Below are 27,913 nucleotides of genomic sequence, written 5' to 3'. Positions count from 1 at the left end.
TAAATCTAACTTCCAAATAGTCACAGCTCAAAATTTTGGCTTCTGTTAGCAGACACATGCAATATTTCTTTAAATTTTCAATGTAGCTAAATAAATGCTCCATTGATTTTTATGCCTGCTTCGCAAATTGTAGAGGAATTACCTCATTGTTGTTCTTGACCATTCTTTCCTGGTTGATGAATAGCACGATCTGCACAAATTCTGTTGTGACGATACTGTGCCTTTAAGAAATGTATTTTTGTCACGTTTCTTGTGCAGGATTTGTTTTAGCAGTCAGTTCTATTAATCAGTGCCGCTTGTCTATAACTGGCAGCCCCTGTAGATACTGCAGAAACATAATTACTCCTAATTGCTGGAATGTTTGTTTTATTCTGGGTTAATGCAGTTGGTTTTTTTGTGTTTTTCCCTGTTTTTTTTCAGAGTAGGGCTTGATTAGGTTGATTGACAGGAAGCATCATGTGAATGGGTAGGATTAGGCTTACACAAAGAAATCAGCTCAGTTACTGCTTGGGATCTTTAGAGCGAGGTAGCTCTCTCTCTTTCTCTGACTCTCTGGTTTTGGCGACTAGATCTTTCAGGAAATAAATCTCTTTCTCTGAGGCTGCTGTTTGGGAGTCAGAAGACAGGTGTCTTTCTGTATCTGTCCAGAGGGGAAAAATGCTGTAAGCATAGCACCCATATGAGCATATCTATTTTTGTGTTAACTGAGCCTGAAGAAGGATGTATTGCTTAAATTGGATCTATAGAAATAGCTAGCTGTTAAGAATTATACCTTGTCATGTTTAAGAATTTCAATTGGTAAAGGTTATGCTAATTCTTTTTGTTATATTTTAACTGTGTTGTTAAATAAAGTTTGTTTTAATAAAAGTTTCCTAATGGATCAATCAAATCATACCTGGAGTGAAACACCTCATGATCACCATAATGCCAAAATCAAACCATGTTGGTGTGTAGGCTAACTTCATAATATACCTCGAGGTTTCTATTCTAGCACTATCTTTTACTCTTCTTCTAAGATGTTGACTTCCTTCCACAGCCAGATAACTAAATGATGGAAAATCCTATCTCTGTTGCAACTTCATTGAGACTGCCCAGAGTTAACACTGTCTCCCCATCTACAGATCACCATACTACATGAACACTTAACAGCCCTTATCCTTTCATAGAAAGTCATTAATTCCCAATTTATTAGTATTTAGGAACATGGATTTAAAACAACAGATTTTACATATATGCATTACCTGAGTTAACATTTACTCAGTTTGGGTAACACACAAAAACAAAACAAATATTACTTTGATAAAAATTGTTCCAAATTGAGCTCATAAGAATATATTTAATTCAAACAACAAAACTTTTTTTTTGAAACCCAAAATCTATACTATATTTCCATTACCCTTTATTTGTCAAAAAATAAAGTTTATTTATCCCCTTAAACTGTAGGTAACTTCTCCATTTATATGAGTTGCTAGTCTATGCACTTAATTTATTCAATCAATTACATATCAATGAGTAGTGCCTACAATTAAGTGTAACTAATCACTTTTAATTCAAAAGGTTTGAGTTTTAAATGCAGCTATTCAAACTCTTTTCCATGCTATTAGTTAGCGTTTTCCAAACATGCATTGTCTATTTTATAGCTGACCAGAGTTTCTCCACCATGCTTACTGCATAGTCATGGATCTGTCAGTAGTTTTTCTTGCCAATTAGTTTACAATATTTCCGGATCATAGGGACATAGTTCTTTCCTCTCCCCATTCTGAAGCCGCTCGCTTCCCCCTCTCCACCATCCACCACACCCCCCCCCCCCCCCACCCTTTATTGTGTAAGTAAGCTGCTGCACCTTGCCCCATAGAGTCGGTATTGATGGGGTTCATGGGCGTGGATGTATGTAGTACTGTTGGTTCCACTGCATACTCATCACATGGGGGATTATTCCAGAGGTCGTCCCTGTCCCTGCACTTACAGATCTCATCTGTCATGCCTCCCCAATCTATATCGCCATTTAACAAGCCCCTCTGAGCCAACCTTGGAGATTTCAATTTGGCACTGTCTCCATCCACCCCTAGATCCTCAAAAGTGCACATCATAGCCCTTTGAGCTGGGAGTTGCAACTTTAACTTAGCTACCTCCCTCTGACACTTTGCACGGTCAGTTGATTTCTGCTTCTGTTCTATGTTTGACAGTCACTACACCTTTGCTCTATCTCCACAATCCTCCAGTTAGCTATGCCTATTTCCCGCACAGATCTCGCTCTCTCTCGATCTGCTTTCTCAAACTGCATCTGCAACCGACTCATATATTACACTGGAATTTTATTCCGTTGTTCAGCTTCTCTGGCTCTAACATGCCACATGTCAGCTGCTGTTTCAGTTTATTGCCTGTCTGTTCAAGGCATGGCAATAGCCACTGTCCAATCAATCCTTGGATGACTGTCTGTGTGGAGTTTGCATGTTCTCCCCATGTGTGCAGAGGCTTCCTCTGGGTGCTCCGGTTTCCTCCCACAGTCCAAAGATGTGCAGTTTAGGTGGATTGACCATGCTGAGTTGTCCCTTAGTATTAGGGTGATTAGCAGGGTAAATATCACAGAATCATAGAATCCCTACTGTGCAGAAGGAGGCTCATCAAGTCTACACTGGCCACAATCCACCCAGGCCATATCCCCTTAACCCCATGTATTTATCTTGCTAATCCACCTGACACTATGGAGCAATTTACAATGGCCAATTAACCTAATCCGCACATCTTTGGACTGTGGCAGGAAACCGGAGCACCTAGAGGAAACCCATGCAGACATAGGGAGAATGTGCAGTCTCCGCACAGACAGTAATCTGAGACTGGAATTGTACGCGGGTCCCTGGCGCTGTGAGGCAGCAGTGCAAACCGCTATGCCAATGTGTCACTCCATATGTGCGTTTATGGGGATAGGGCCTGAGTGGGAATATTGTCAGTGCAGACTTGATGGGCCAATGGCCCCCTTCTGCACTGTAGGGATTCTATGATGAAAAGCAGTCAGCATAATTAAGGACCCCACGGACATACTCTCTTCCCCCTTCTGCCGGGAAAAAAAAAATCTGAGGTCATGTACCAACCGTCTCAAGAACAGCTTCTTCCCTGTTGCCATTTTCCTTTGGGTTCTCCGGTTTCCTCCCACAGCCCAAAGATGTGCAGGTTAGGTGGATTGGCCATGCTAAATTGCCCCTTAGTGTCAGGGGGACTAGCTAGGGCAAATGCATGGGGTTATGGGGATAGGGCCTGGGTGGGATTGTGGTCAGTGCAGACTCGATGGGCTGAATGGCCTCTTTCTGCACTGTAGGGATTCTATGATCAGACTTTTGAATGGACCTACCTCACATTAAGTACGTTCTGCATTCCTTTCCTTCCCTATGTACGTTATGCTTTGTCTGTACAGCGCGCAAGAAACAATACTTTTCGCTGTCTACTAATACATGTGACAATAATAAATCAAAATGTTTGTTCCATGGCTGCACCTGTTCCTTGCTGCTCCCAAAGTCCTTAGCCTGATATAGAGTTAGCCCTTTTAACCATTAGGCTTTGCTGGTGTCTTTATCAATACCCATTATGCTGCAGGTGACTACAGTGAGTACTAAATGCATCAAATACACTTAAATTGTCTCATATGCAATGAGTATTGGAATTTTTGGACAACTGCATGGGAATAAGTCAATAGGTGGATATTACATCTTACATGGGGAGCTGCTGAGAAAGGACATTTGGAATTGAAGGATGTAAGAAGGTTTCTGGGTCCATTCGAAAAGAAAGAATAAATTTGCACTTACCTAGCACCTTTCATGGTCTCAGGACTAATGTTCCTTTAAAATTTAATTGCATGCAGGACCCAGATTTTTACTGTACACTAACCCTAATCCTAACCTTTAAATAATTTTGTGTGGCCACACAGGTGTATCATTTATCCCAGAACAAAACCTGGATGATAACTTTCAGGCTGTTGTGCGCTAACATGGAAGATTGGTCAGGATACTTTAATTGGTTGTTAATTTACATACTTTTTGAAGTGTGGTCATTGTTGTAATGTATGGAACACATCAGTCAATATGTGCTCAGCAGGGTTCCACGGACAAGATAAAGATGACCAAATGATATTGGTTGTGGGAATAAAATAGAGCAAGGCACTGGTTGATGTCCCCTAATCCTCTCAAAATAGTGTGTTGTAATATTTGATGTTCAAAGGAGAGGGCAGACTTTGGTTTAACATCTCTTCTGAAAGCTGGCCCTGGGTGTCACAATCCCTCGGTAATGCACTCAAATGTCAGCCTCGTTTATGTATTCAATTTGCAGGATTGGGACATGAACCCACAATCATTTGACTTGGAGGTGTGAGTGCTACACTGAGCCATTGCTGACATCCATTATGTTTGTATATCCCAGGGAAAAAGTCAGGAGTGTGATGGAATACACTCCCACTTGTCTGGATGATTGCAGCTCCAACAACACTCAAGCTTGACCTCATGCAGGACAAAGCCGCCCACTTGATTGGCACCCCATTCACCACCATCTTAAACATTCACTCCATCCATCACTGACACACCGTGGCAGCAGTGTGTACCATCTACAAGATGAACTGCAGCAACTTCAACCTTCAATCATACTTTCCAAACCCACGACCTCTACCATCTAGAAGGATAAGGGCATAGGTGCATGGGAACACCACCACCCGCAAGCCACACACCATCCTGACTTGAAATATACCATGATGTGGAGATGCCGGCATTGGACTGGGGTAAACACAGTAAGAGTTTTAACAGCACCAGGTTAAAGTCCAACAGCTTATATAAATATATAATATACATATAATATATATATGAAATATACCGCCAGTCCTTCACTGTTGCTAGGTCAAAATCCTGGGCCTCCCTTCCTAACAGCACATGGACTGCAGCGGTTCAAGAATGTGGTTGACCAGCACATCTTAAAGGGTAATTAGATTAGATTTGATTTGATTTATTATTGTCACATGTATTAACATACAGTGAAAAGTATTGTTTCTTGCGTGCTATACAGACAAAACATACCGTTCATAGAGAAGGAAACGAGAGAGTGCAGAATGTAGTGTTACAGTCATAGCTAGGGTGTAGTGAAAGATCAACTTAATGCAAGGTAAGTCCATTCAAAAGCCTGACAGCAACAGGGAAGAAGCTGTTCTTGAATCGGTTGGGGCGTGACCTCAGACTTTTGTATCTTTTTCCCGAAGGAAGAAGGTGGAAGAGAGAATGTCCGGGGTGCGTGGGGTCCTTACTTATGCTGGCTGCTTTGCCGAGGCAGCGGGAAGTGTAGACAGAGTCAATGGATGGAAGGCTGGTTTGCGTGATGGATTGGGCTACATTCACAACCTTTTGTAGATCCTTGCAGTCTTGGGCAGAGCAGGAGCCATACCAAGCTGTGATACAACCAGAAAGAATGCTTTCTATGGTGCATCTGTAAAAGTAAGTGAGAGTCGCAGTTGACATGCCAAAATTTCCTTAGTCTTCTGAGAAAGTAGAGGCATTGGTGAGCTTTCTTAACTATAGTGTCGGCATGGGGGGACCAGGACAGGTTGTTGGTGATCTGGACACCTAAAAACTTGAAACTCTCGACCCTTTCTACTTCGTCCCCATTGATGTAGACAGGGGCATGTTCTCCTTTATGCTTCCTGAAGTCGATGACAATCTTTTTCGTTTTGTTGACATTGAGGGAGAGATTATTGTTGCCGCACCAGTTCACCAGATTCTCTATTTCATTCCTGTACTCTGTCTCGTCATTGTTTGAGATCTGACCCACTACGGTGGTGTCGTCAGCAAACTTGAAAATCAAATCAAATCGAATCGAATCGAATAATTAGGGATGTGCAATAAACGCTGGCCTCGCCAATGACGTTCGCATCCCATGAACAAATAAAAAGGGAGAAAACTCATCTTTTTTAAAGGTAAATAATCTGATGAAATGAAGGATAATATATAATTGTGAACAAGGCTGCTGTGGTGTATGTTTAGCCAATCCTGTTGAATAGAAACATTAATGATATGCACATAATGCTAGAGAATTGCTTGAATGCAAGGTCACCAATAACCTACTCACCAATGCTCAGTTTGAGTCCTGCTAAAATTACTCAGCTGTGGACTTTGTAATGCCTTGATCCAGGCAAGGATGCAAGAAATGAATTACCAGAGCAGATTTCAGTGTAGCTGCCCTCAACACTAAGGCAACTATCGACTGAATGTGTCACCAAGGAGTCGTGGCAAGCTGGTCGATGTGGGTCAGAGGTAAAACTCTTCAATGATAGCAATCATTCGTGGCATGAATGAAGATGGTTGTGTTGTTATGGATCAGCCATATTGCTGGTAGATAGATGATAAAGTTTAAAGTTTATTTATTTGTCATGAGTAGGCTTACATTAACACTGCAATGAAGTTACTGTGAAAATCGCCACACTCCAGCACTTGTTCAGGTACACTGAGGGAGAATTTAGCATGGCTGATGCATCTAACCAGCACGTTTTTCGGACAGTGAGAGGAAACCGGAGCACCCGGAGGAAACCCACGCAGACACAGGGGGAATGTGTAAACTCCCCACAGACAGTGACCCAAGTCGGGAATCCGAACTCAGGTCCCTGGCGCTGTGAAGCAGCAGTGCTCACCACTGTGCCACCCAGGGATCAGAGAGTGGTTGAAAGAAAGTTGGGATATAATGGTAAATTCGCCCCAATTTTGATCTAAACAATACAAATGACCAATTTCATAAAATTTGCTGTTGTAAAAAATCAGAATTTAACGCCAACCATAACAATAATCAAAATATTGTGGTTTGGAGGTTGATCCATCTGAAAATTATTGTTTTCAGGAAGAATAATCACTATTTTTCAACAGATATAGTGTTGAGACTTGTTCAGATTCTATGGGAACTCAGACTACTAACCTGATTCATGCATGTATGTGAAACCAATAAACATTTGTCTTCACAAACAAGTCTTTCTGGAGAATGATGTTCTCTGCCCTCTCTAGTTCAGATTTGTCCTTTAGAAGTGTGACATTTTGAAAAAGCCCATTTAATTCTATGTATTTTGTTTTAAAAATACCATGTAAGATTCGGACGAGTGCAGTAGGGTGTAAAAGGTGTGGACTTCAAGGAAGAAGACTTGACATGTTTTACAAATCTAAAATTCTGTTGCAAGCTTGTACTTGTGCTTATTGTTTTTGTCAATCTGCTGTATTTGAACCTTTCCCCTGCTATAAAAAACTATGATGTGGAGATGCCGGCGTTGGACTGGGGTGAACACAGTAAGAAGTCTCACAACACCAGGTTAAAGTCCAACAGGTTTATTTGGTAGCAAATACCAAATTATGGTAATTATGGTATTTGCTACCAAATAAACCTGTTGGACTTTAACCTGGTGTTGTGAGACTTCTTACTATAAAAAACTATAGCACTTATGAGGAACTTAGTTCATAAAATAAAGCAAGTTGTCTTGGGCAATTTTAAGGTGTTATTATGTGGGTGTGTGCATTTCTTAGCCTTGAGGTGAGTGAATCAATTTTAAATAACCCACCAGCAAGCCTTTTGTATTTTAATAAGGGGAAATAAGGTCCGTTCATGTTTTTCTCCACACCCTTGCCCTGGAGGTTACTAAAGAAAATTAGATCTCACACAATACTAGGTACAGATGAAGATGTGCTCTCTCACTGCCTGTATGTTTTGTGTGGGAGTGGGTGTGTCTTTTTCTTGTCCTTCGAAATGGGGAATAAATGCTGGTGCAGCCAGTGATGCCAAATGAATGAAAATAAATAAAAACAGTACTTATAAAAATGGAATCAAGCCCAGTTTCTACTTCAGTGCAGGCATGTTATTTCGAAGCCTACTTGTTACATTGTCTGAAGTGAAGGCTTTGAAATTGCAGAAATGTCTCGGCAGTTGCCATGACCCCTTTGGTTGATCTGCGGGAGGTTGGTTTCGCAGGTAAGCTTGAAGATAGCACAAGGTGGGGGAGTGGTGGGGGGGGGATTTTTCTTTTACCAAACTGCACTGGTGTCCTTTTTTGTCTGGTTGATTACAGCAGTTTGATAGCTGTGCATGTTTGTCCCACTGTCCCTGTGTGATAAACTTCTGACTGTAGCAGTTTGCCACGTAACCCTGTAACAAATGTCAAACTATCTTCCAAGTGAGACATTAAGATAATTTTATTATTGTCTGTATCCTCCACCCACCTGCTGTGGTGGCTTTTCACACCTTAATGTTTCTCATCAGTCAATGTCTCTGCATGTGAGGGGAAACCATCAAAGTCAGTGGTGTCTATTTGCATTTGTTAAACATTCATTGAATTCCAAATGTCTTTCATGTTGAAAATGCATCTTTTGTCTCCTCGTGATATAAGCGACAATGGTTGAAATCAACAAGATGTCATATGTCTAGATTTTTAAAAAGAAAATCCTATTTCCTTTGTTTTTTTCTCTTTTCAACACAATCATTCTTTCCCTTTCTGTACCTGATTTGATGCTATTTCACCCACTATAGTTTATCCTCCTCCATTGTTGCATTGTTATGTTCTAAATCCTTTAAAAGCTCATTTGTTATGGAGAATCACTTTCGGTCCCTTCGTTCCTAAGATTCCAGATGATGCATTCACCTCACGGACGGCGAGCGAGTTGTCGTGCAAATTTGTTTCAAACTGTTGGGTGCATGGAAAGTCTAGCTGATGGTGCACACTGTGAGATGCCCTGCTCAAGCAAGATTTGGGCTAGTAAATGTCTTCTAAGTGAAGGAAAGACGTGTGAGGTAATGATGTGCTGAGAAGTTTAGTTTTGAGGGTGGCATAGTGGCACAATGATTAGCGCTGCTGCCTCACAGGGACCCGAGTTCAATTCTAGCCTCACATGACTGTGTGGAGTTTGCATGTTCTCCCCATGTCTGCATCGGTTTCCTCTGGGTGCTCTGGTTTCTTCCCATAGTTCAAAGAGGTGCAGATTAGGTGGATTGGCCATGTTAAATTGCCCCTTTGTGTCCCAAGATGTGTCGGTTAGAGGGATTAGTGGGATAAATATGTAGGTTTATGAGGATAGGGCACTGTTTGAGTGTTGGCGCAGACTCGATGAGTTGAATGGCCTCCTTCTGTACTGTAGGGATTCTGTAAGGTAATGCACTGCATCACTCTATAGCATTGCTGACTAAATCCATATTCACGAATGCTGCAGATTCGACATTCAGACTGAGCATACTTACATTTGCAAAATAACAGAAATAACATTATTAACTTCCTGCTGATGAACATCTATAGCTTCACTTAGTTGACAGTTCTCCTTGTTGATTACTGCTTGAAGAAACCCCTGAGGTAAACAAGTGCACACAATATACTTTGGTTGGGGAATTCAATCACCACTTCTGACCTTACGATGGAAGGAAGATCATTGATGAAGCAGCTGAAGATGGTTGGGCCTAAGACACAACCCTGAAGAAGTCGTGCAGTAATGTCCTGGAACTGAGATGATTGACCAAATGATTGGCCTAAAAGCTGCTCTCTGGTGAAAAAAAAGTGATTGAACTAGCTGAGTCTTGTGTAATGGACAGAATGTATGTGCACTCTTACTGCCTGTATGCTTTGTATGAAAATAGGTGTGTCTTTTTCTTGCCCTTGGAGATTGTATTTCAATTAAATAATTTAGCAGCAAGCATTTGTGGGTTTAAAGATAAAGAAGGTTATTTATTCTCATACCTCCAAAATTAATGCAAGAACAAACACTTGATTTCATGCATGCACGAACATTCATTCATGGGATATGGGCATCGCTGGCTAGATTAGAATTTATTGCACATCTCTAATTGTCCTTGATGAGCTTTTGGGTAGCTGCCTTCTTGAACTGCTGCAGCCCATGCGGTGCCAAGTAGATGGTGGACATGCTTTGAGTTACTCGCCACAGGACTCCTAGCCTCTGACCTGCTGTAGTTGTCACAGTATTTACTTGGCTTGTCCAGTTCAGTTTCTGATCAGTGGTAAATCCCAGGATGTTGATAGTGGGGGTTTCAGTGATGGTAATGTCATTGAATGTCAAGGGGCAGTGGTTAGATTTTCTCTTACATAGAAACATAGAAAACTACAGCACAAAACAGGCCCTTCGGCCCCACAAGTTGTGCCGAACATATCCCTACCTTTTAGGCCTACCTATAACCCTCCATCCTATTAAGTCCCATGTACTCATCCAGGAGTCTCTTAAAAGACCCTATTGAGTTTGCCTCCACCACCACTGACGGCAGCCGATTCCACTCGCCCACCACCCTCTGTGTGAAAAACTTCCCCCTAACATTTCTCCTGTACCTACCCCCCAGCACCTTAAACCTGTGTCCTTTCGTAGCAGACATTTCCACCCTGGGAAAAAGCCTCTGAGAGTCCACCTGATCTATGCCTCTCAACATCTTATATACCTCTGTTAGGTCTCCTCTCATCCTACGTCTCTCCAAGGAGAAAAGACCGAGCTCCCTCAGCCTATCCTCATAAGGCATGCCACTCAATCCAGGCAACATCCTTGTAAATCGCCTCTGCACCCTTTCAATCTTTTCCACATCCTTACTGTAATGAGGTGACCAGAACTGAGCTCAGTACTCCAAGTGGGGTCTGACGAGGGTTTTATATAGCTGCATCATTATCCCCGGACTCCTAAACTCAATCCCTCGATTGATAAAGGCCAGCACACCATACACCTTCTTAACCACCTCCTCCACCTGCGGCGCCGATTTTAGAGTCCTATGGACCCGGACCCCAAGGTCCTTCTGATCCTCTACAATACTAAGAGTCTTTCCCTTTCTATTGTACTCCTTCATCCCATTTGACCTGTCAAAATGGACCACTACGCATTTATCTGGGTTGAAGTCCATCTGCCACTTCTCCGCCCAGTCTTGCATCCTATCTATGTCCCTCTGTAACTTCTGACATCCCTCCAGACTATCCACAACCCCACCAACCTTCGTGTCGTCGGCAAACTTACCAACCCATCTCTCCACTTCCTCATCCAGGTCATTTATGAAAATGACAAACAGCAAGGGTCCCAGAACAGATCCCTGGGGCACACCACTGGTGACCGACCTCCATTTAGAAAAAGACCCATCTACACACACTCTCTGCCTCCTTTGGGCAAGCCAGTTCTGGATCCACAGGACAGCAGCCCCTTGGATCCCATGCCCTCTCACTTTTTCTAGGAACCTTGCATGGGGGACCTTATCAAACGCCTTGCTAAAATCCATATAAACCACATCTACCGCTTTCCCTTCGTCAATGTGTTTAGTCACATTTTCGAAGAACTCCACCAGGCTCGTAAGGCACGATCTGCCTTTGACAAAGCCATGCTGAGTATTCTTGAGCATACTTAACCTCTCTAAATGCTCATAAATCTTGTCTCTCAGGATCTTCTCCATCAGCTTACCAACCACTGAGGTTAGACTCACCGGTCGGTAATTTCCTGGGCTACCCCTATTCCCCTTCTTGAAAATAGGAACCACATCCGCAATCCTCCAATCCTCCGGCACCTCTCCCGTCTCCATCGACGACACAAAGATCATCGCCAGAGGCTCTGCAATCTCTTCCCTCGCCTCCCACAGTAACCTCGGGTACATCCCATCCGGACCCGGCGACTTATCTATCTTGATGCCATTCAAAGATTCCAGCACAACCTCTTTGTTAAAGTCCACATACTCAATCTTTTCAGTCCACCACAAGCCCACAGTACATCCACCCATGTCCTTCTCCTCTGTAAAAACCGAGGCAAAATACTCATTAAGTACCTCTGCCATTTCTACTGGTTCCGTACTGATTTTCCTGCCTTCACCTTTAATAGGCCCTATTCCTTCACGTCTCATCCTTTTACTCTTCACATATTTATAGAACACCTTAGGGTTTTCCTTAATTCTACCTGCCAGGGCCTTCTCGTGACCCCTTCTGGCTCTCCTAATTTCCTTCTTTAGTCCCTTCCTACAAGCCGTATACTCATCTAGATCCCTATCTTCGCCATCTTGTTGGAAACAGTAATGATTGCCTGGCACTTGTGTGGTGAGAATGTTACTTGCCACTTGTCAGCCCAGGCCTAGATATTGTTCAGGTTTTGCTGCATTTGGACATGAACTGTTTCAGTATCTGAGAAGTTGGGAATGTGAACGTTGTGCAATCATCAGCGAACATCACCACTTCTGACCTTATGATGGAAGGAAGATCATTGATGAAGCAGCAGAAGATGGTTGGGCCTTAGACACTATCCTGAAGAAGTCATGCAGTGATGTCCTGGAACTGAGATGATAGGCCTCCAACAACCACTACCATCTTCCTTTGTGCTAGGTATGACTCCAACCAGTGGAGTGTTTTCCCCCTGGTTACCATTAACCAGTTCGACTAAGGCTTCCTGATACCTCACTCGCTCAATATTGCTTTGGTGTCAAGGGCAGTCACTCTCCCCTCACTTCTGGTGTTCAACTCATTTGTCCCCAGGACCATAATGGAAAGCATAGGTCCCATGTCTTAAAAGGTCCAAGTGCAGGGCTAAATTGTCTGGAAGCACCTGGACCATCTCCGGAATAGGGAGCTCATGCCAGTGCAGGCCTCATTACCAGGCAGGGAAGGACCACTGCCAGGATTGAGCCATGATTAGAAGTCGACCCTATGCCTGTGCTCTGGGTGATGAGTGCACAGATTCCAAGATGAAAGCAGAAGAGATCGCCGCCTCAGCTGAAGCAAGACCACAAGAAAAACCAGCATCAGTGGCTTTACAGCTCTCCACATGTCCTGATCTGATCCTGCCTCCCATTGACCCCAGGCTGATTGCTAAGCAGTGGAATGGCCCTCCTATGGCGGGGGGTGTTGGGGAAGAAATGAACTTATGGGGGGAGGGATGTTATGATGGCCACGGGGGATCATCAACAGATCTTTCCATGGGCCTTATAGAGTACGAGTTTCCCTATTAGGCGAATGGGGAAGGAGCAGCGGGTGGTTTAAAACCAGCTGGCTCCACTCAAGCCGACAGTGGAAAGACTTTGGGGCTGATCTGTACACTGCAGCCGCTGAGCGGCACTTTGAGCACGTTGTAAATACAGGGTGATGGTGACAGAAGACTGGCCTCAGTAAGATTATTACACTGAGGATATATTCTCTGGCATTTTGGATGAGTCGAAACACCAGGGTTGGTGGTGACTGCTTGCTTTGGAAAAATCAAGCACAAGGTAATGAGGGCCTGATGTAGAGGTTCAATGGCCAAAGATAGAACGTTGTAGAGGGGGAAGAAAGTGGTTTTGTTAACAGAGAAGGTGCAGTGTGAGAAATATTAAGAATGTGTTCTTCATTATCTATTCTGAGAAGTTAATCCAGGTTTGGTATTTGTTACAAAAACAAAAAATGCTAGGGAAAAAAAGCAACAGTCTGTGGAGAGAATAGAACCAACGCTTTGAGTCTGGATTACGCTGCAGATGCTGTCAGACCTGCTGAGATTTTCCAGCATTTTCCGTTTTGTTTCAGATTCCAGCATCCGCAGTGTTTTGCCTTTGTTATTTGTTGCTTTGTCTGGGTGCTCATGTAATCATAAGAGTGGAGGATTGCTAACTGACGAGAATAAAAGTGAAAAATGGTTCTTTTTTCCCAATGTAAGCAGGGTTTCAAATGAGTTATCCAAGCAAGCGAAACCAGACAACTTACTTAAATCCAAAAGCAAAACTTATAGTTAGTTGTTTGGCTGCTGTCCACTGAGTGTTATGCAACTGCACTTTAAACAAAAAAAACAGGAGGACTGTGCTTCCAGCTGAGCAACATCTGTAAAAGAACTGTTTTAGAACATTTTCAGTTCTAATTTTTGATGATGGTTTACTTGTTAACTCGATCGGTCATGAGATCTATGTTTTTCTACACAGTTCATTTCCCCTGCGTCTTTTCAGATGTTTATGTTGCCCTGAGAGTGGATCCACACCCTCTCTACCTACAGCCATTCGCATTTTGGGAAGACAGGAAGTGATAGTCTGATTTCTTGGAGCATTGCGAAACTTTTCATTACAGCCATTTGCTGCAGAAGTTTGAAGAATCTTGGGGGTTATATTTTTATATGCAGCCGTAGATTTCACACTTCCACGTTTTTAAACAACAGGACGAAATGAGCATTTCCAGAACACAAACCTCTCGGCAGGACATCGAGAACACCATTTGGGAAGTGCGAGACAGATACGTGAACCTTTCTCCCATAGGATCCGGAGCCTATGGCACAGTTTGGTAAATTGACAACAGTGTAAAATGTTGGGTGCTGTGTGTATTTGAGACAGTTTTGCATTGGTTGTGAACAGTGATATGTAAAAAGAAACACTTTTGCCTGTTTTCTCTCGCCCTGTCACATAGAATATCTCTTGTAACCCCATAGAATGCTGACGGAGAAGCATAAATATTTACTTTATTCACATTCTGATACAAACAGCTCGGCAATTGATAGACGGACGGGGAACAAAGTGGCGATTAAGAAGCTGTATCGCCCATTTCAGTCTGAGATTTACGCCAAGCGGGCTTACAGAGAGCTGAAACTACTGAAACACATGAAACACGAAAATGTAAGTTTATTTTCCACCGAGACCAGTTTGAACAATTCCTCCACTCTGTGTTTGGGTCAGAGTGGCGTGGCAGTGGCTGGAAAGTTTATGATATTTTTCAACCTCATTCGCTGAAAACAACTTCCAAGAAGTGGGGAATCATAGAATCCCCACAATACAGAATTTAAAAAAAAGTTTATTTATTAGTGTCACAAGTAGGCTTACATTAACTCTGCAATGAAGTTACTGTAAATATTCCCTAGTTGCCACACTCTGGCGCCTGTTCGGGCACGCTGAGGGAATATTTAGCACGGCCAATGTACCTAACCAGCATGTCTTTCGGACTGTGGGAGGAAACTGGAGCACCCAGAGGAAACCCCTGCAGACATGGGGAGAACATGCAGACTCCACACAAACGGTGACCCAAGCCAGGAATTGAACCCATGTCCAGACACTGTGAGGCAGCAGTGCTAACCACTGTGCCACCTTGCCGCAACTGGGAGGCCCTTTGGCTCATCGAGTCAGCACTGACTCTTCGACAGAGCAATCCACCCTGGCTCTATCCCCATAATGCCATGTATCTACCCCGCTGATCCCCCTTTTGGGACACTAAGGGGCAATTTAGCGTGGCCAATCCACCTAATTTGCACATCCTTGGATTGTGGGAGGAAACCGGAGCACTCAGAGGAAATCCATGCAGACACGGAGAATATGCAATAGTCACCCAAGGTTGGAATTGAATCCGGGCCCTGGCACTATGAGGCAGCAGTGCTAACCACTATGCCACCATTCTGCCCTTTTGAAGTTAATTTGGTGTTTGAAATAGTTGGGTGTTCTCAGTCACTTCTCCATCTAACAGTAAATCTCATGCGATTGCTCACCAAGTCTGGCCATACCCTGTGGAAGGCAGATAGGAACGTTATACCACAATGTGTTATTTTGATGGGTGGAGTGGTGGGGGGCATCACTGATTTAGGTGGTCTGTCACTCTAAGGGCACTAATGTCTAAGATCCTGAGATTAATTGAAAACTATAAGCTGTTTTTTTAAAGAAAGATACCTGTTGCAATACATGTGATAACGAGTGCTTGTTAGATTTACATTGCACAGTAAAGCTAACCAAGTAAAGGTTGCCACAGGGTGGTGCCTTTATAATTATCGTGATCCCACATCAATGAACCACTAATTTATACACACTTTAATGTAATACGATGTAGGGAAGTAATTGGGGATGGAGGGTCTTGCTGTTGATAAAGTTTAAAGTTTATTATTAGTGTCACAAGTAGGCTTACATTAACACTGCAATGAAGTTACTGTGAAAATCCCCTAGTCACCACACTCCGGCGCTTGTTCAGGTACACTGAGGGAGAATTTAGCATGGCCAATGCACCTAAGCAGCACGTCTTTCAGACTGTGGGAGGAAACTGGAGCACCCTGAGGAAACCCACGCAGACATGGGGAGAATGTGTGGAGTCATGTGGACTCCACACAGACTGTGACCCAAGCCGGGAATAGAACCCGGGTCCCTGGTGCTATGAGGCAGCAATGTTAATCACTCTGCCGTCCCCAAGATTCCATGCAACATTTTGAGGAAGGGGAAGTAGTTCTTGACTAATATATAAGCTTCAACCAACATCATGTCTTAACAAATTAGTTGATTGTTATTGCGTTGCTCTTTGTGGGACCTTGTTATTTACAAATTGACTGTTGTGTGGGCATGGATTAAGCAAGCTGCACATATAGGCTGCTAAATGAGCATTGACAAGATATTCTGCAAGAGAGTTTGCAGGAAGCTTTAATTTATTCATGAGTGTCACAAGTTGGTTTACATTAACACTGCAATGAAGTTACTGTGAAAATCCCCTAGTCGCCACACACCGGCACCTGTTCAGCTACACTGAGGGAGAATTTAGCTTGGCCAATGCACCTAACCAGCATGTTAGGGCTGTGGGAGGAAACCGGAGCACCCTGGGGAAACCCATGCAGACATGGGGAGAACGTGCAAACTGCACAGACAGTGACCCAGGCCAGGAATCGAACCCAGGTCCTGGCGCTGTGAGGCAGCAGTGCTAACCACTGTGCTACCCCAGGAGCTGAAGGAGGAGCTGACAGGTCAGTGAGTCTTATTTTCCTGGGCTGATTATGAAGTGCCACTGACAGATTCTAAGGAAAAGCCATCAAATAATCACTTGCTGAGAAAGACATCTTTGCAAAGATAGGTACAGATTATCATGCAAATGTTTTTTTTCCTCGTTTCAAAGACAGTACAGAAAGTGAAAATGTTTTCTGTAACTGAAAACAACCAATACCACAGGAGCTGGACCAAAAAATGAGTCAAATATTGATCAGACTCAGCTTTAGAAACAGCAAGAAGATGATTGTTGTGCTAACTTTTTTTGTTTAAAATAAAACAAGTTTTTCAAAAAAATCTGTAGATATAATTTTAATGAATACTGATGGGGAGGTCACTGTCGAGTGTTTCTTTCAGTGGAAAGATAGACATAGATAAAAGAAAAGGAATTGGGTATCATTTGCTCGGAATGAAGGACCACATGATTAGTTATCAAGACAACTTTCACAGTGCAAATTTATTTTGGGAGGATAAGATATATGATTATAATTTTGAATTGAGGAGGATGGATGCAGCATTCGGTGGAAGTACCTCATAGCAGTAGCCAAGCAATGGGCCATGATGCCCCATTGCAAAGGTTACATTTGGATTTCTGAGCTTTCCGCTTCCCTGAGCAGCAATGGCAACTGTGGGATGGAGACCACCCAATCTGGAGACGAGATGGGCTCTGGACCTACTGGCAGCACGGTGGCACAGTGGATAGCACTGCTGCCTCACAGTGCCAAGGACCTGGGTTCAATTCTGGTCTTGGGTGACAGTCCTGTGGGCACATTCTTCCCATGTCTGCATGGGTTTCCTTTGGGTGCTCTGGTTTCCTCCCACAGTCCAAAGATGTGCAGGTTAGGTGGATTGGCCAAAATAAATTGCCTCATTGTGTTCAAAGATTTGTAGGTTAGATGGATTAGCCATGGTAAATGTCTGCAGTTACGAGGATAGGGTGGGGGAAAGTGCCTGGGAAAGGTACTCTGTCAGAGAGAGTCGGTACAGACTTGATGGACTGAATGGCCACCTTCAGCATTGTAGGGATTCTATGAATTACACCAGACAGCACGGGATGGACAGTGAGCCAGAATTCTTTTCAACCTTAGAAAGCATTTTTAGTGGTGAGTACCGAATGGGCCCAGCATGTTTCTGCACTGACTTGTTGAAGGCAGAAGCCAGGCTTAGCAAAGACTGACTTGTGTCTGGAGTGCAGGAAAAAAACAAGTCTGAGCTAAAAAGGTGAGTGGTGGCTTCAAGCTTTGCTGCACTTCTGCTCCTGTCAACCAGTTGTACAGGCTACTCACTCCAGACTGATAACCCTGCTTCAGCATATGAGACCCAAATTTGTGGGCGGGGGGGTGGAGATCATTTGGGAAGATATATGCAGTGCAGGAAGAGGGCTGACCACAATGTGTTGGGAGGCCGACGGGGTGGGGCAGAGAGTGGATTCACTGAGCCTTCTGTTACTAAGCAATATGGAAAGCATGATTGAAGCTTACATGAGTACACACAATAACATTTTAGAATATTGCGTTAAAATGGGATGATACTGAAAGATAGCTTGGGAAGCACTGTAAAGTGCAAGGTTTGTGGCATCAAAAGAGTTGTGGTTCAATTCTTTAATTTTCCTTGCTCGTTACAGAATATACATATGGGATGGACTAAATGTGAAAATGTTTCTTGCAGACCTAGTGCAAAATGTACTGCTCACAATATTGAGAACCTTTTTTCAAATGCAACAGTCTAGAATGTACTGCGCATTAAAATAAACAGCTGACAAAAGTGAGCCCAAGCAGGCAGCAGCAAACCCTAACTGCAAAAACAAGGGCAGCCGGAGCGAGCAGGATAAAATATAACTGTGATTGGAGGAGCAGTGAGCGTGGGAGAGAGGGAATCTGAGAGAGGGGAACTGCACAAGTGAAAGGGTGGCAGGCAAGGCCTCAGAACCATGGGAGAGCATTGCCACTGGAGTCCCCCAAGAGTATCCATGGCTTTCTTCTATTAGATCTCTCATGATATCATTTGAAGACATTCTACTGAACGCAAACTTGGCACCATCTCTTTCAACCCCTCCTGTATTGGCAGCTTGTTTGCCGACATAAATATCCACAAATTAAACATTGGAAAGACAAAAACCACTGTCTTTAAATCCCACTAAAAGCTAAGATTACTAGCCACTAACTCCATCCCCTCCCACTGGCCACTGTCCCAGACTGAACCAGATTTTATTCACAATCTCAGTGTCTTATTGGACGGTGAACTGAGCTTCCAATCCCAATCCTCTCCTTCACAAATGATGTGGAGATGCCGGCGTTGGACTGGGAAGGGAACAACAAGAAGTCTCACAACACCAGATTAAAGTCCAACAGGTTTATTTGGTAGCACGAGCTTTCGGAGCGCTGCTCCTTCATCAGACTCACCTCACTGCGAAAGCTCGTGGTACCAAATAAACCTGTTGGACTTTAACCTGGTGTTGTGAGACTTCTTACTGTCTCCTTCACAAAGACCATACAGTTTCAGCCATCTGAATTGCCAGTCTCCAGACCTGGGTTAAACTCATTCGCTGCTCTTATCCATTCTTCTAATATCTCCAGACTCAACTATTCCAATGCTCTTCTGACCTCCCTTCCCCATATACCTGAGCTTATCCAAAATTATGGTACCTGTATCCTAACCCACACTAAGTTATCTGACGACAAGCCTGTGAAGTGTCTTAGATAGCTTTAGTATGTTAAATGTGCTTTACAAGTGCAAGTTATTGTTGGACAAATCGTGCTAAAGATGAATCTTAATATTTTGAATGAGTCACAATGTAAACGTATCCAAAAAATTAGACTGCTCAGTTGTTTTACTTCCTGTATTTGCTTTCTTTTTAAGAATCGCTCTTGTGTTATGATAAATGCCCCTATTATATTATTACTAATTTATTTTCACTTTGTTACCAGTGTTTTGTTGCAACAGCAGGCTCCTTTACTCACCAGACACACGAAGCACAAAAACATTTGATGTGTTATTGACAAACTGTTGTCCAAATTTAGAGATCTGTATGGTGGGGGAATTGAATTCTGATGTTAGTTGAAGGATAAGATATTGGAAAATGCACTACTGGAAATGTTTCCAGGAGAATGAATATCCAGGTGGTGTGCAGAAGTTGGAGGTTATCTTTAGATCCAGAAATGGTGGAGAAATGTACTTGACCCAGGAGAGCGAAGCTCTGGCCAGTAATCAGACTGTCGATAAAGCTGAAAAACCAGCAGAATTCGAAGACTAGTTTTGGGCACAGCGTTACAGCTGCAATGTGGGAAGGATTATTAGCTGATTGAAGTTGCTTTAAAATTTAAACAGAGTAGCAGAGACACAGCTGCTAAATCTTAGTGTAGTCCAGTGCAGACATACAAGGCTCGATTTTATCATCTTGATTCTAAGTGCTGGCTGGACTTGGAACTGGGAGTGTTTCAGATCCGACTTTTAGACCTGTTCTCCGGCACCCACATACGCATTCAGCCTGAAAAAATATCAGCAATTTTGAATTGCGCTGCAGAACCCCTGTGGGTGGGGCTTATTGTGCCGAAACACTGCTGCTCCGATCGGAGCTTCAACTGCGCATGAGCAGTAAAAAAAATAGAAAAACACTCCCTGTCACATTGCTCCCGGGCCCGATAATGCCTCCCCCTGGCCCCCACAGACATTGCCCCACCCCCACAACATAACTGTCCCCCTTATCCCCCCAACCCCCACTACGCAGACCGAGCATGGCCTCTTGCCCCCCGTCCCCCCCCCCCAACCAGAGGCTCCTTGGGGCCTACCTCAGGGCCCAAGGCCTGCCCTCTTATCCCCCTATGCTGACCCGCTTCCCTCCCTCTCCCTCCCTCCCCCGCTCCCCCCACCAGAGAGCCATCTGACCCGCTTCCCTCCCCCCACCCCCCCCCCGCCAACCAGAGAGCCATCTGACCCCCTTCCTCCCCCCCTCCCCACCAGAGAGCAATCTGACCCACCTGCATTTAAATTGATGTCGTGCCCGTTTCGGGCGTGGTCCAGACGCCGGCCATTTTTGGCGATTGGTAAAGGGGGAACGGGCATGGAGGCGGGCACAGATCACGCTACTCGCCTCATGCCCAAATTCACCAAGTTTTTGTGCCCGAAAATGGGCGCAACTTGATGGTAAAATTGGGCCCACAGTCTTAATGTCCAGAGGAGCCCAGGGATTTTTAAGTCAAATTTGAGACAAAGGGGACGATTTTACCATTTTGATTCTAAGTGCTGAATCTGGGCATGATTCTGATCTGACTTGTAAACCTGTTCTCCAGCGCCTCCATACACACTCAGTCTGAAAACAATTGCGAGTCTGAATCGCACTGTGGCCGGGGCTTATCGCACCCGAAACACTGCTGCTCCGATTGGAGTCTTCAACTTCACATGCGCAGTGAAAAACAATTTGAAAAACGCTCCCCTCTCATATTGCTCCCGGATCACATAAAGTGGCCCGGGAGCAATGGCCTCCACAGATATCGCCCCACCCCCACAACATAACTGTCCCCCTTATCCACCCCCCCTGCTACCCAAACCAACCGTGACCTCCTCACCGATTTTCCAGACTGGCAGCGGACCCCCTTTCCCCCACCGATCGCTCGCAGACCCCCCCCTGCTCCTGCCCTCCCACCCCAGAGAATGATCCGGCTTCCCTCCTCCTCCTCCAAACCCCCCCCCCCCTCCCCCACCAGAGATACATTTGGTTCTCCTCCTCCCCCCCCCCCCACCACCAGAGAATGATCTGAACTCCCTCCTCCTCCCCCTCCCCCACCAGAGAATGATCTGCCGCCCCCCTCCCTCCACCACCAGAGATACATCTGGCCCACCTCCTTCCCCCCCCCCTCCCCCCGCCCCACCAGAGATCGATCAGGCCTCCCTCCTCCCCAACCAGAGAATGATCTGCCCACCACTGATCTGAGTTAGAGAGCCGCTGGAAGCTCTGAATTTACCTCTTCAGAAGCTGGAGCGCCCAAAACAGACCTTTACCGAGCATGTCTGTTTCACGCCGAATCTGGACGGGCGAACGCGATGGTAAAGGTAAGTTTGGGCGTCCAGCTCATTAAGTCAATTTAAATGCATGCAAATGCATTTAAATTGATGTCGTGCCCATTGCGGAGGCGGGTGCGGATTGCGCTATTTACCTCACGTCTGACTTTACCAAGTTTTCGCGCCTGAAAACGGGCGCAACACAATGATAAAATCAGGCCCAAGGTGTCGATTTTCCCCTTTGAGTCAGGAAGCCTGACTCATGCCATTTCTCAATGTGTTCCCGTTGCCTGCCATTCAATCTCCCTTGAAAATAACTCATCTCTAGTGCCCATTAATCTGTGTCAAAATAAACAGCCATTCAAAAATCTCTTCAAAACATTTAATGTTATTACATGCTCAAAACTGTCAAACAAAACACAATCCCAGCCACAGCTGTGTCAACAGCCCCTCCAAAGCTAAATCCGTTGGTTGGGTTTGGCACTTAGTCATGCATTCATAAAGCACGCATAACCAAATAAACAAACCCTTCAGATAATTGTAACATAATTATACAGTTCACTTGTGAAAGTCATGATTAAATCTTCCTCCACCACAATCGATCCTAAGTGCTCACTGTGTCAAAAACACTTTTCCTCATGTTGCCATTGCTTTTTTGCTGATCACTGAATTCAGGGCCTTTGGTCCTTGACCCTTCTGCAATGGGAATAGTTTCTCCCTATCCATTGCGTGCAGATCCCTGATAATTTTGAACACTCGTATCAAATTGCCTCTCAGCCTTCTCCTCTAAAAAGAGTTGCCCTAGGTTCACCAATCTGTCCTTGTAACTGAAGCCCCTTGTAGCAGGAACAATTCTGTTCAATATTTTTTGTACCCTTTCCAATGTTTTCACATCCTTCCTAAAGTGTGGTATCCAGAATTTGACAGACTATCCCGGTTGGGACTGAACCAGTGTTTGATGAAAGTTCACTGTAACTTCCTTGCTTTTATACTCAATGCCTTTATTTATAAAGCATAGGATTCTGTAAGCCTTTTCAACACTTTCTTAATCTGTCCTGACACTTCCAATGATTTGTGTACATATAGTCCCAGGCCCATCTGCCTTGCACCCTTTTTGGGTTGCACCCTTTATTTTATATTGTCTTGGTCATTCATCTGACAAAATGGATTGCTTCACACTCCCCTGGATTAAATTTCATCTTCCACCTGTCCGCCCATTCCAGCAGCTTCGCAATGTCCTTTTAAAGTCTTATCACCGGCCACCTCACAGTTCACAATACTTCTTAGTTTTGTGTCATCTGTACATTTTAAAATTGTGCCCGTAAACACAAGCAGGGATCCTAACATCAACTCCTCACAGGAGCCTCACTGTTACACCTTGCCTCAATCTGAAAAAACAGCCGTTCACCATTCTCTGTTTCCTGTCACATATTACCATTGTCTCTTTTATTCCATGGACTTCAACATTACTGTCAAACCTGTTGAATGGCACTTCATCAAATGTCTTTTGGAAGTTGATGTATGATGGCACAGTGGTTATTATTGCTGCCTCACAGTGCCAGAGACCCAGGTTCAATTCCGGCCTTGGGTAACTGTCTGTGTGGAGTTTGCATTTTCTCCCCGTGTCTTCGTGGGTTTCCTCCGGGTGTTCCGGTTTCCTCCCACAGTCCAAAGATATACGGATTAGGTTGATTGGTCATGCTTAATTGACCCAAGTGTCAGGGGGATTGCAGGGTAAATGTGTGAGGTTACGCAAATAGGGCCTGGGTGGGATTGTGGTCGGTACAGACTCGATGGGTGGAATAGCTTCCTTCTGTACTGTAGGGATCTGATGATTCAATGATACACCACATCAACCACTTTCCCCTCATCAACCCTCTCTATTACCTTATCAAAAACTCAAATCAAATTAGTTAAGCATGATTTGCCCTTAACAAGTACACATTGGTTTTCCTCGATTAATCCATATTTGTCCAAGTGACGGTGAATTTTGTCCCGGGTGATGGTTTCTAAAAGCTTTCCTACACCTGAGGTTAAATTCACTGGGATGTAATTGCTGGGTATCCTTACATCTTTTGTTCAAGCAAGGATATAACATTTTCAGTTCTCCAGCTCTCTGGGACCACACCTGCCTATAATGAGGATTGGAGGATTATGGTAGCGTCTCCACAATTTCCATCCTACTAAGTTTAAAGTTAAAGTTTATTTATTAGTGTCACAAGTAGACTTACATTAACACTGCACTGAAGTTGCTGTGAAAATCCCCTACCCGCCATACTCCAGCACCTGTTCGGGTACACTGAGGGAGAATTTAGCATGGCCAATGCACCTAACCAGCATGTCTTTTGGACTGTGGGAGGAAACTGGAGCACCCGGAGGAAACCCATGTAGGCATGGGGAGAACGTACAGACTGCACAGACAGTGACCCAAGCCGGGAATTGAACTGAGAGGCAGCAGTGCTAACCACTGTGCTACTGTGCCGCCCTTGGGAGGTAGAACAAAAATACAGAATATTTTTAAAATTGTGGGAACCTTTTAAATGTTGGTGTTAAAAGAGGGATTTGGGTTCCTTTTACATGGAAGACAAAATCAACATGGAGCTACGTCAGGTAATTTGCGTGGCAAATGATTTGTCAGTCTTTATTGCAGGAGTTAAAGTGTAAGGAAGTCTTGCTGCAGTTGTACATGGCTTTGGTACATGACACCTGAAGTTGTGCACGCAGTTTTGCTCTCTTATTTGAGGAGTTCTCCCACAAAGAGAGATCGAGTAGAATAGGCATGTATGCTCTGGAATCTAGAAGAATGAGAGGTGATCTCATTGGAATATACAAGGCTCTGAAGGGACTTGACAGGATAAATGCTGAGAGGCGGTTTCCCCTGGCTGAAGAGTCTAGAATGGGGGGCATTGATTGTCTCAGCACAAGGGATCAGTCATTTGGGACTGAGCTGAGAGATTTCATCATTCAAAAGGGTTGTGAATCTTTGAAGTTCTCTACCTCCCTGAGCTGTGGATGGCTCTGTCATTAAGTATATGAAAGGCTGAGGATTTTGAATTCTAAGAAATCCATGGGTATGGGATTAGGTGTGAAAAATGGAGATGAGTAGAAGAACAGTGTGATCTTATTGATGGCAGAGTAGGCTTGAGGGGCTTGCTTTTCCATTTTCTTGGGTTTTTGTTTCTTAAAGGGTACAATCTTGTTAGGTGGAAAATAAATTCGGGTTCATTTTGTTCTTCACATTATATACATAATTGGCACTTAGAATGATACAACACAGGAGGCCATTCTGTCTGTGTCAGATATAGTGAGCGTACAAAAACTGAAGGAGATGGAAAGACTCCCTGGTCATCCAGCCTGTCCTATGTAGATTTGATGCCGACTGCACTCCTCATGCCACCCGGAAGCCATGGAATCTCCTGGGAGAGGTGAGGAAACGGATAACTCACAGGCCAATTAAGGGAAAGTGGGCAGTAATCTGGAAAATACTTCTCCAGCACACTTGGGTAATGAAAATTAATTGAGGATATCACCCTCTGTCCCTTGCTAACTTTATGCGTTGACAATTTTAACAGTGTAATTTTGTACTGGTGCTTGTTTTCATAATTTAAACAGTTTTATCTTTATGCCACTCACCTGCACGATCCAGATTTGCTTCATTCTACTATGTTGCAGATTAATAGGTTTCAGGCACTTGTGATAACAATGCTATTTTCTTCTTCTACCAAAAAGGGGGGTCACTTACTGCGAAAGTTGGTGGGGAGGCGATGTATGTCTGTCCCATAGTTGGGTGGAGAATTCAGTTGAGAATTGTCAGATGTTATTTTGTTTATGGTGGGTTGATACTTCTGTGTTCAGGAACTCATACACAAGCAGCCCAGTTGCGGACTGACACCTAGATAGCCATGTAAATAAGCCAAACAGAGCTGCTCTCAATTCAACTAATGATCAGAGATCCTGGCTTGCGTTTCCTATGAAAACAAAGCCAGCCGAGTGGAAAACATTAAGACATCCTGCCACATAATAGTAAATGTGCTGCTTCAGCGAGCAATGCGGTGTCAGCAAATGTTCACTTCTGCACCATGGGGATGTTTTTGGCTTCTCATCTGAAAGTAATCCATCTATTGTAGGCAATCCAACTTGGAATTCAGTCCATTGCAGTGACAGATCCAAATCACTGATCCAAAGAAAGTACTTGGTAAATATTATTGTGTTCCCATTTCTCCTTGCGCTAATTCACTTGACAAAAATGCTCTGCTAAATTGTCAGTGCTTGCAGTTTCATTGGCAGGAAGTCCAAATTACCACAGCAATAAACGTTTTGGGGAAATAAAAGCAAAGTTATGTAAGAGTGGTCTTTGTGTCCTGTCCACCAGAATGTTTTCATCCATAAATAGATAATTCTGTGTTTGCATCTTTGAAAAAAGAGCCAATGGCATTATTTAGAAAGCTTTTATAAATTGTAAAGGTTTTCAGCTTTGTCTCCATGTCATTAACAACACAGCCTGATGCTGTCTTTAACCTGGTCTTGCAGCATTTTAGTTAATCTTCTGCCAAATTTTACTGTGAAGATTTAAAGTAAACTTCACATTAGTTAATGCTCCATACCAGTTACAAGTTATAGATTATGCTCTGTTACAGATTCTGTTCTGAACTGATTGTGAACAATCATGTGTCATAGGAACTGGAGTAGGCCATTCAGCCTGCTGAGCCTGCTCCATCATTCAATCCAATGGCGAATCATCCACTTCAATGCCTTTTTCCCACGCGAACCCCATATCCCTTTATGTCATTGGTATTCTGAAATCTGTCAGCCTCTATTTTAAACATACTCTGGCTGAGATTCCATAGCCTTCTGGGACCAAGAATTCCACAGATTCACAACTCTCTGGTGTAAGAACAAATTCTCTTCATCTTGGTTCCGAATGGTTTCACTCTTTAAAATCTCTTAAATGTGGTCAGGCTTAGCTAACTAATATTCACAGGCCAGTCTCAGAGTTCCAGAAATAGAACAATCACATTTATTCAGCTGTACAGCTGGAAATAAAAACTAGCCAGTATATTCTAACAACTTCCTATTAGTACTAAATACAATCCCCAAAGTTATTTTGCCATTTTAATGTTTGATCTGCAAGTTCAGTCTTAGTGGCACTTTTTCCAAGTATGAATTTCTTACTACAGAACATGCCTCATGTTTTATTTTTGCAATAAAATGATTCATGTGGTGTAAGGTACAATTAAGTAAAATACTAGGCAAGGATCCAAGCAGTGAACTGCAATGACATTCCTGTGGGTTCTAATAATTACTGGATGTTTTCTTGATTATGAAGCAAAATTGGATTTGTGCTATGGACTATAGTTTTAAAGTTAATTTATTAGCGCCACAAGTCGGCTTACATTAACACTGCAATGAAGTTACTGTGAAAATCCCCTCGTCGCCACACACCGGTGCCTGTTCGGGTACACTGAGGGAGAATTTAGCATGGCCAATGAATCTAACCAACATGTCTTTCGGACTGTGGGAGGACACTGGAGCACCTGGAGGAAACCCATGCAGACACGGGGAGAACATGCGGACTCCACACAGACAGTGACCCAAGCCGGGAATCGAACCCGGGCCCTGGAGCTGTGAGGCAGCAGTGCCACCATGAGATTAAAATGGGTTATCAGCTCAATAAACTGATCAGCTTTCAAATGTGATTTTGTCTCACCAGAGTGCCTTGTATCAGCAAGTGTATTGTAACTACTTGCACATTTTGTGAAAAAAGTAAATAACGTTTCCCCTTGGACGCCTGGGTGGATTTATTAAGTGGGGATGCTGAGAATCAATTGCCTGCACATCTGGTATATGCTGACTGAAAGAGACAGCTGAAGTGAGAACTTCTAAATTCAATTTGACAGGCAACAAGGCATCTAAGTGGCATTCAGCAGAATGCAAACCTCTTATCTGAATGCATTGTGAAAGATTTACAGGCTATAACTGTCTTTGTTCTCTTGCAATCTCCTCCATTTTCCACACAGTTTGCCAAGCCTCCTAATTTAGTAACATCAGCAAACTTCATATCAATTCCCTTGTGCTTTTCTTCAAATAAAAGGACAGAAGAATAGAGCAAAATTGATAGCTCCTCTAGCAAGCCCATACAGACATTATGAACCAATTGGCCTCCTTATATGCTATACACTTCTGTGATTTTATAATTGTACAAATGAAGCCCTTGGAACAAACTATTAACCATATCCAA

The 27,913-nt window shown here is 43.6% G+C and overlaps 1 protein-coding gene across 3 annotated transcripts in view; it reads left to right on the top strand.

Moving 5' to 3' along the window:
- The first annotated feature begins 13,731 nt into the window (after positions 1-13,731).
- LOC144511876 (mitogen-activated protein kinase 13-like) overlaps positions 13,732-27,913 on the top strand; it is a 58,682-nt gene continuing 44,500 nt past the window's right edge. For all 3 annotated transcript variants that reach the window (XM_078242298.1, XM_078242297.1, XM_078242296.1), the window contains exons 1-2: positions 13,732-14,239; positions 14,439-14,568. In XM_078242298.1, coding sequence (XP_078098424.1) covers positions 14,124-14,239; positions 14,439-14,568 — 246 coding nt within the window. In that variant the 5' untranslated portion in view covers positions 13,732-14,123. The remainder of the gene's footprint in view (positions 14,240-14,438; positions 14,569-27,913) is intronic.

The sequence above is a fragment of the Mustelus asterias genome, chromosome 25 (assembly GCF_964213995.1).
Source record: "Mustelus asterias chromosome 25, sMusAst1.hap1.1, whole genome shotgun sequence".
Lineage (NCBI taxonomy): Eukaryota > Metazoa > Chordata > Chondrichthyes > Carcharhiniformes > Triakidae > Mustelus > Mustelus asterias.
This window is presented reverse-complemented; position numbering and strand designations above follow the sequence as displayed.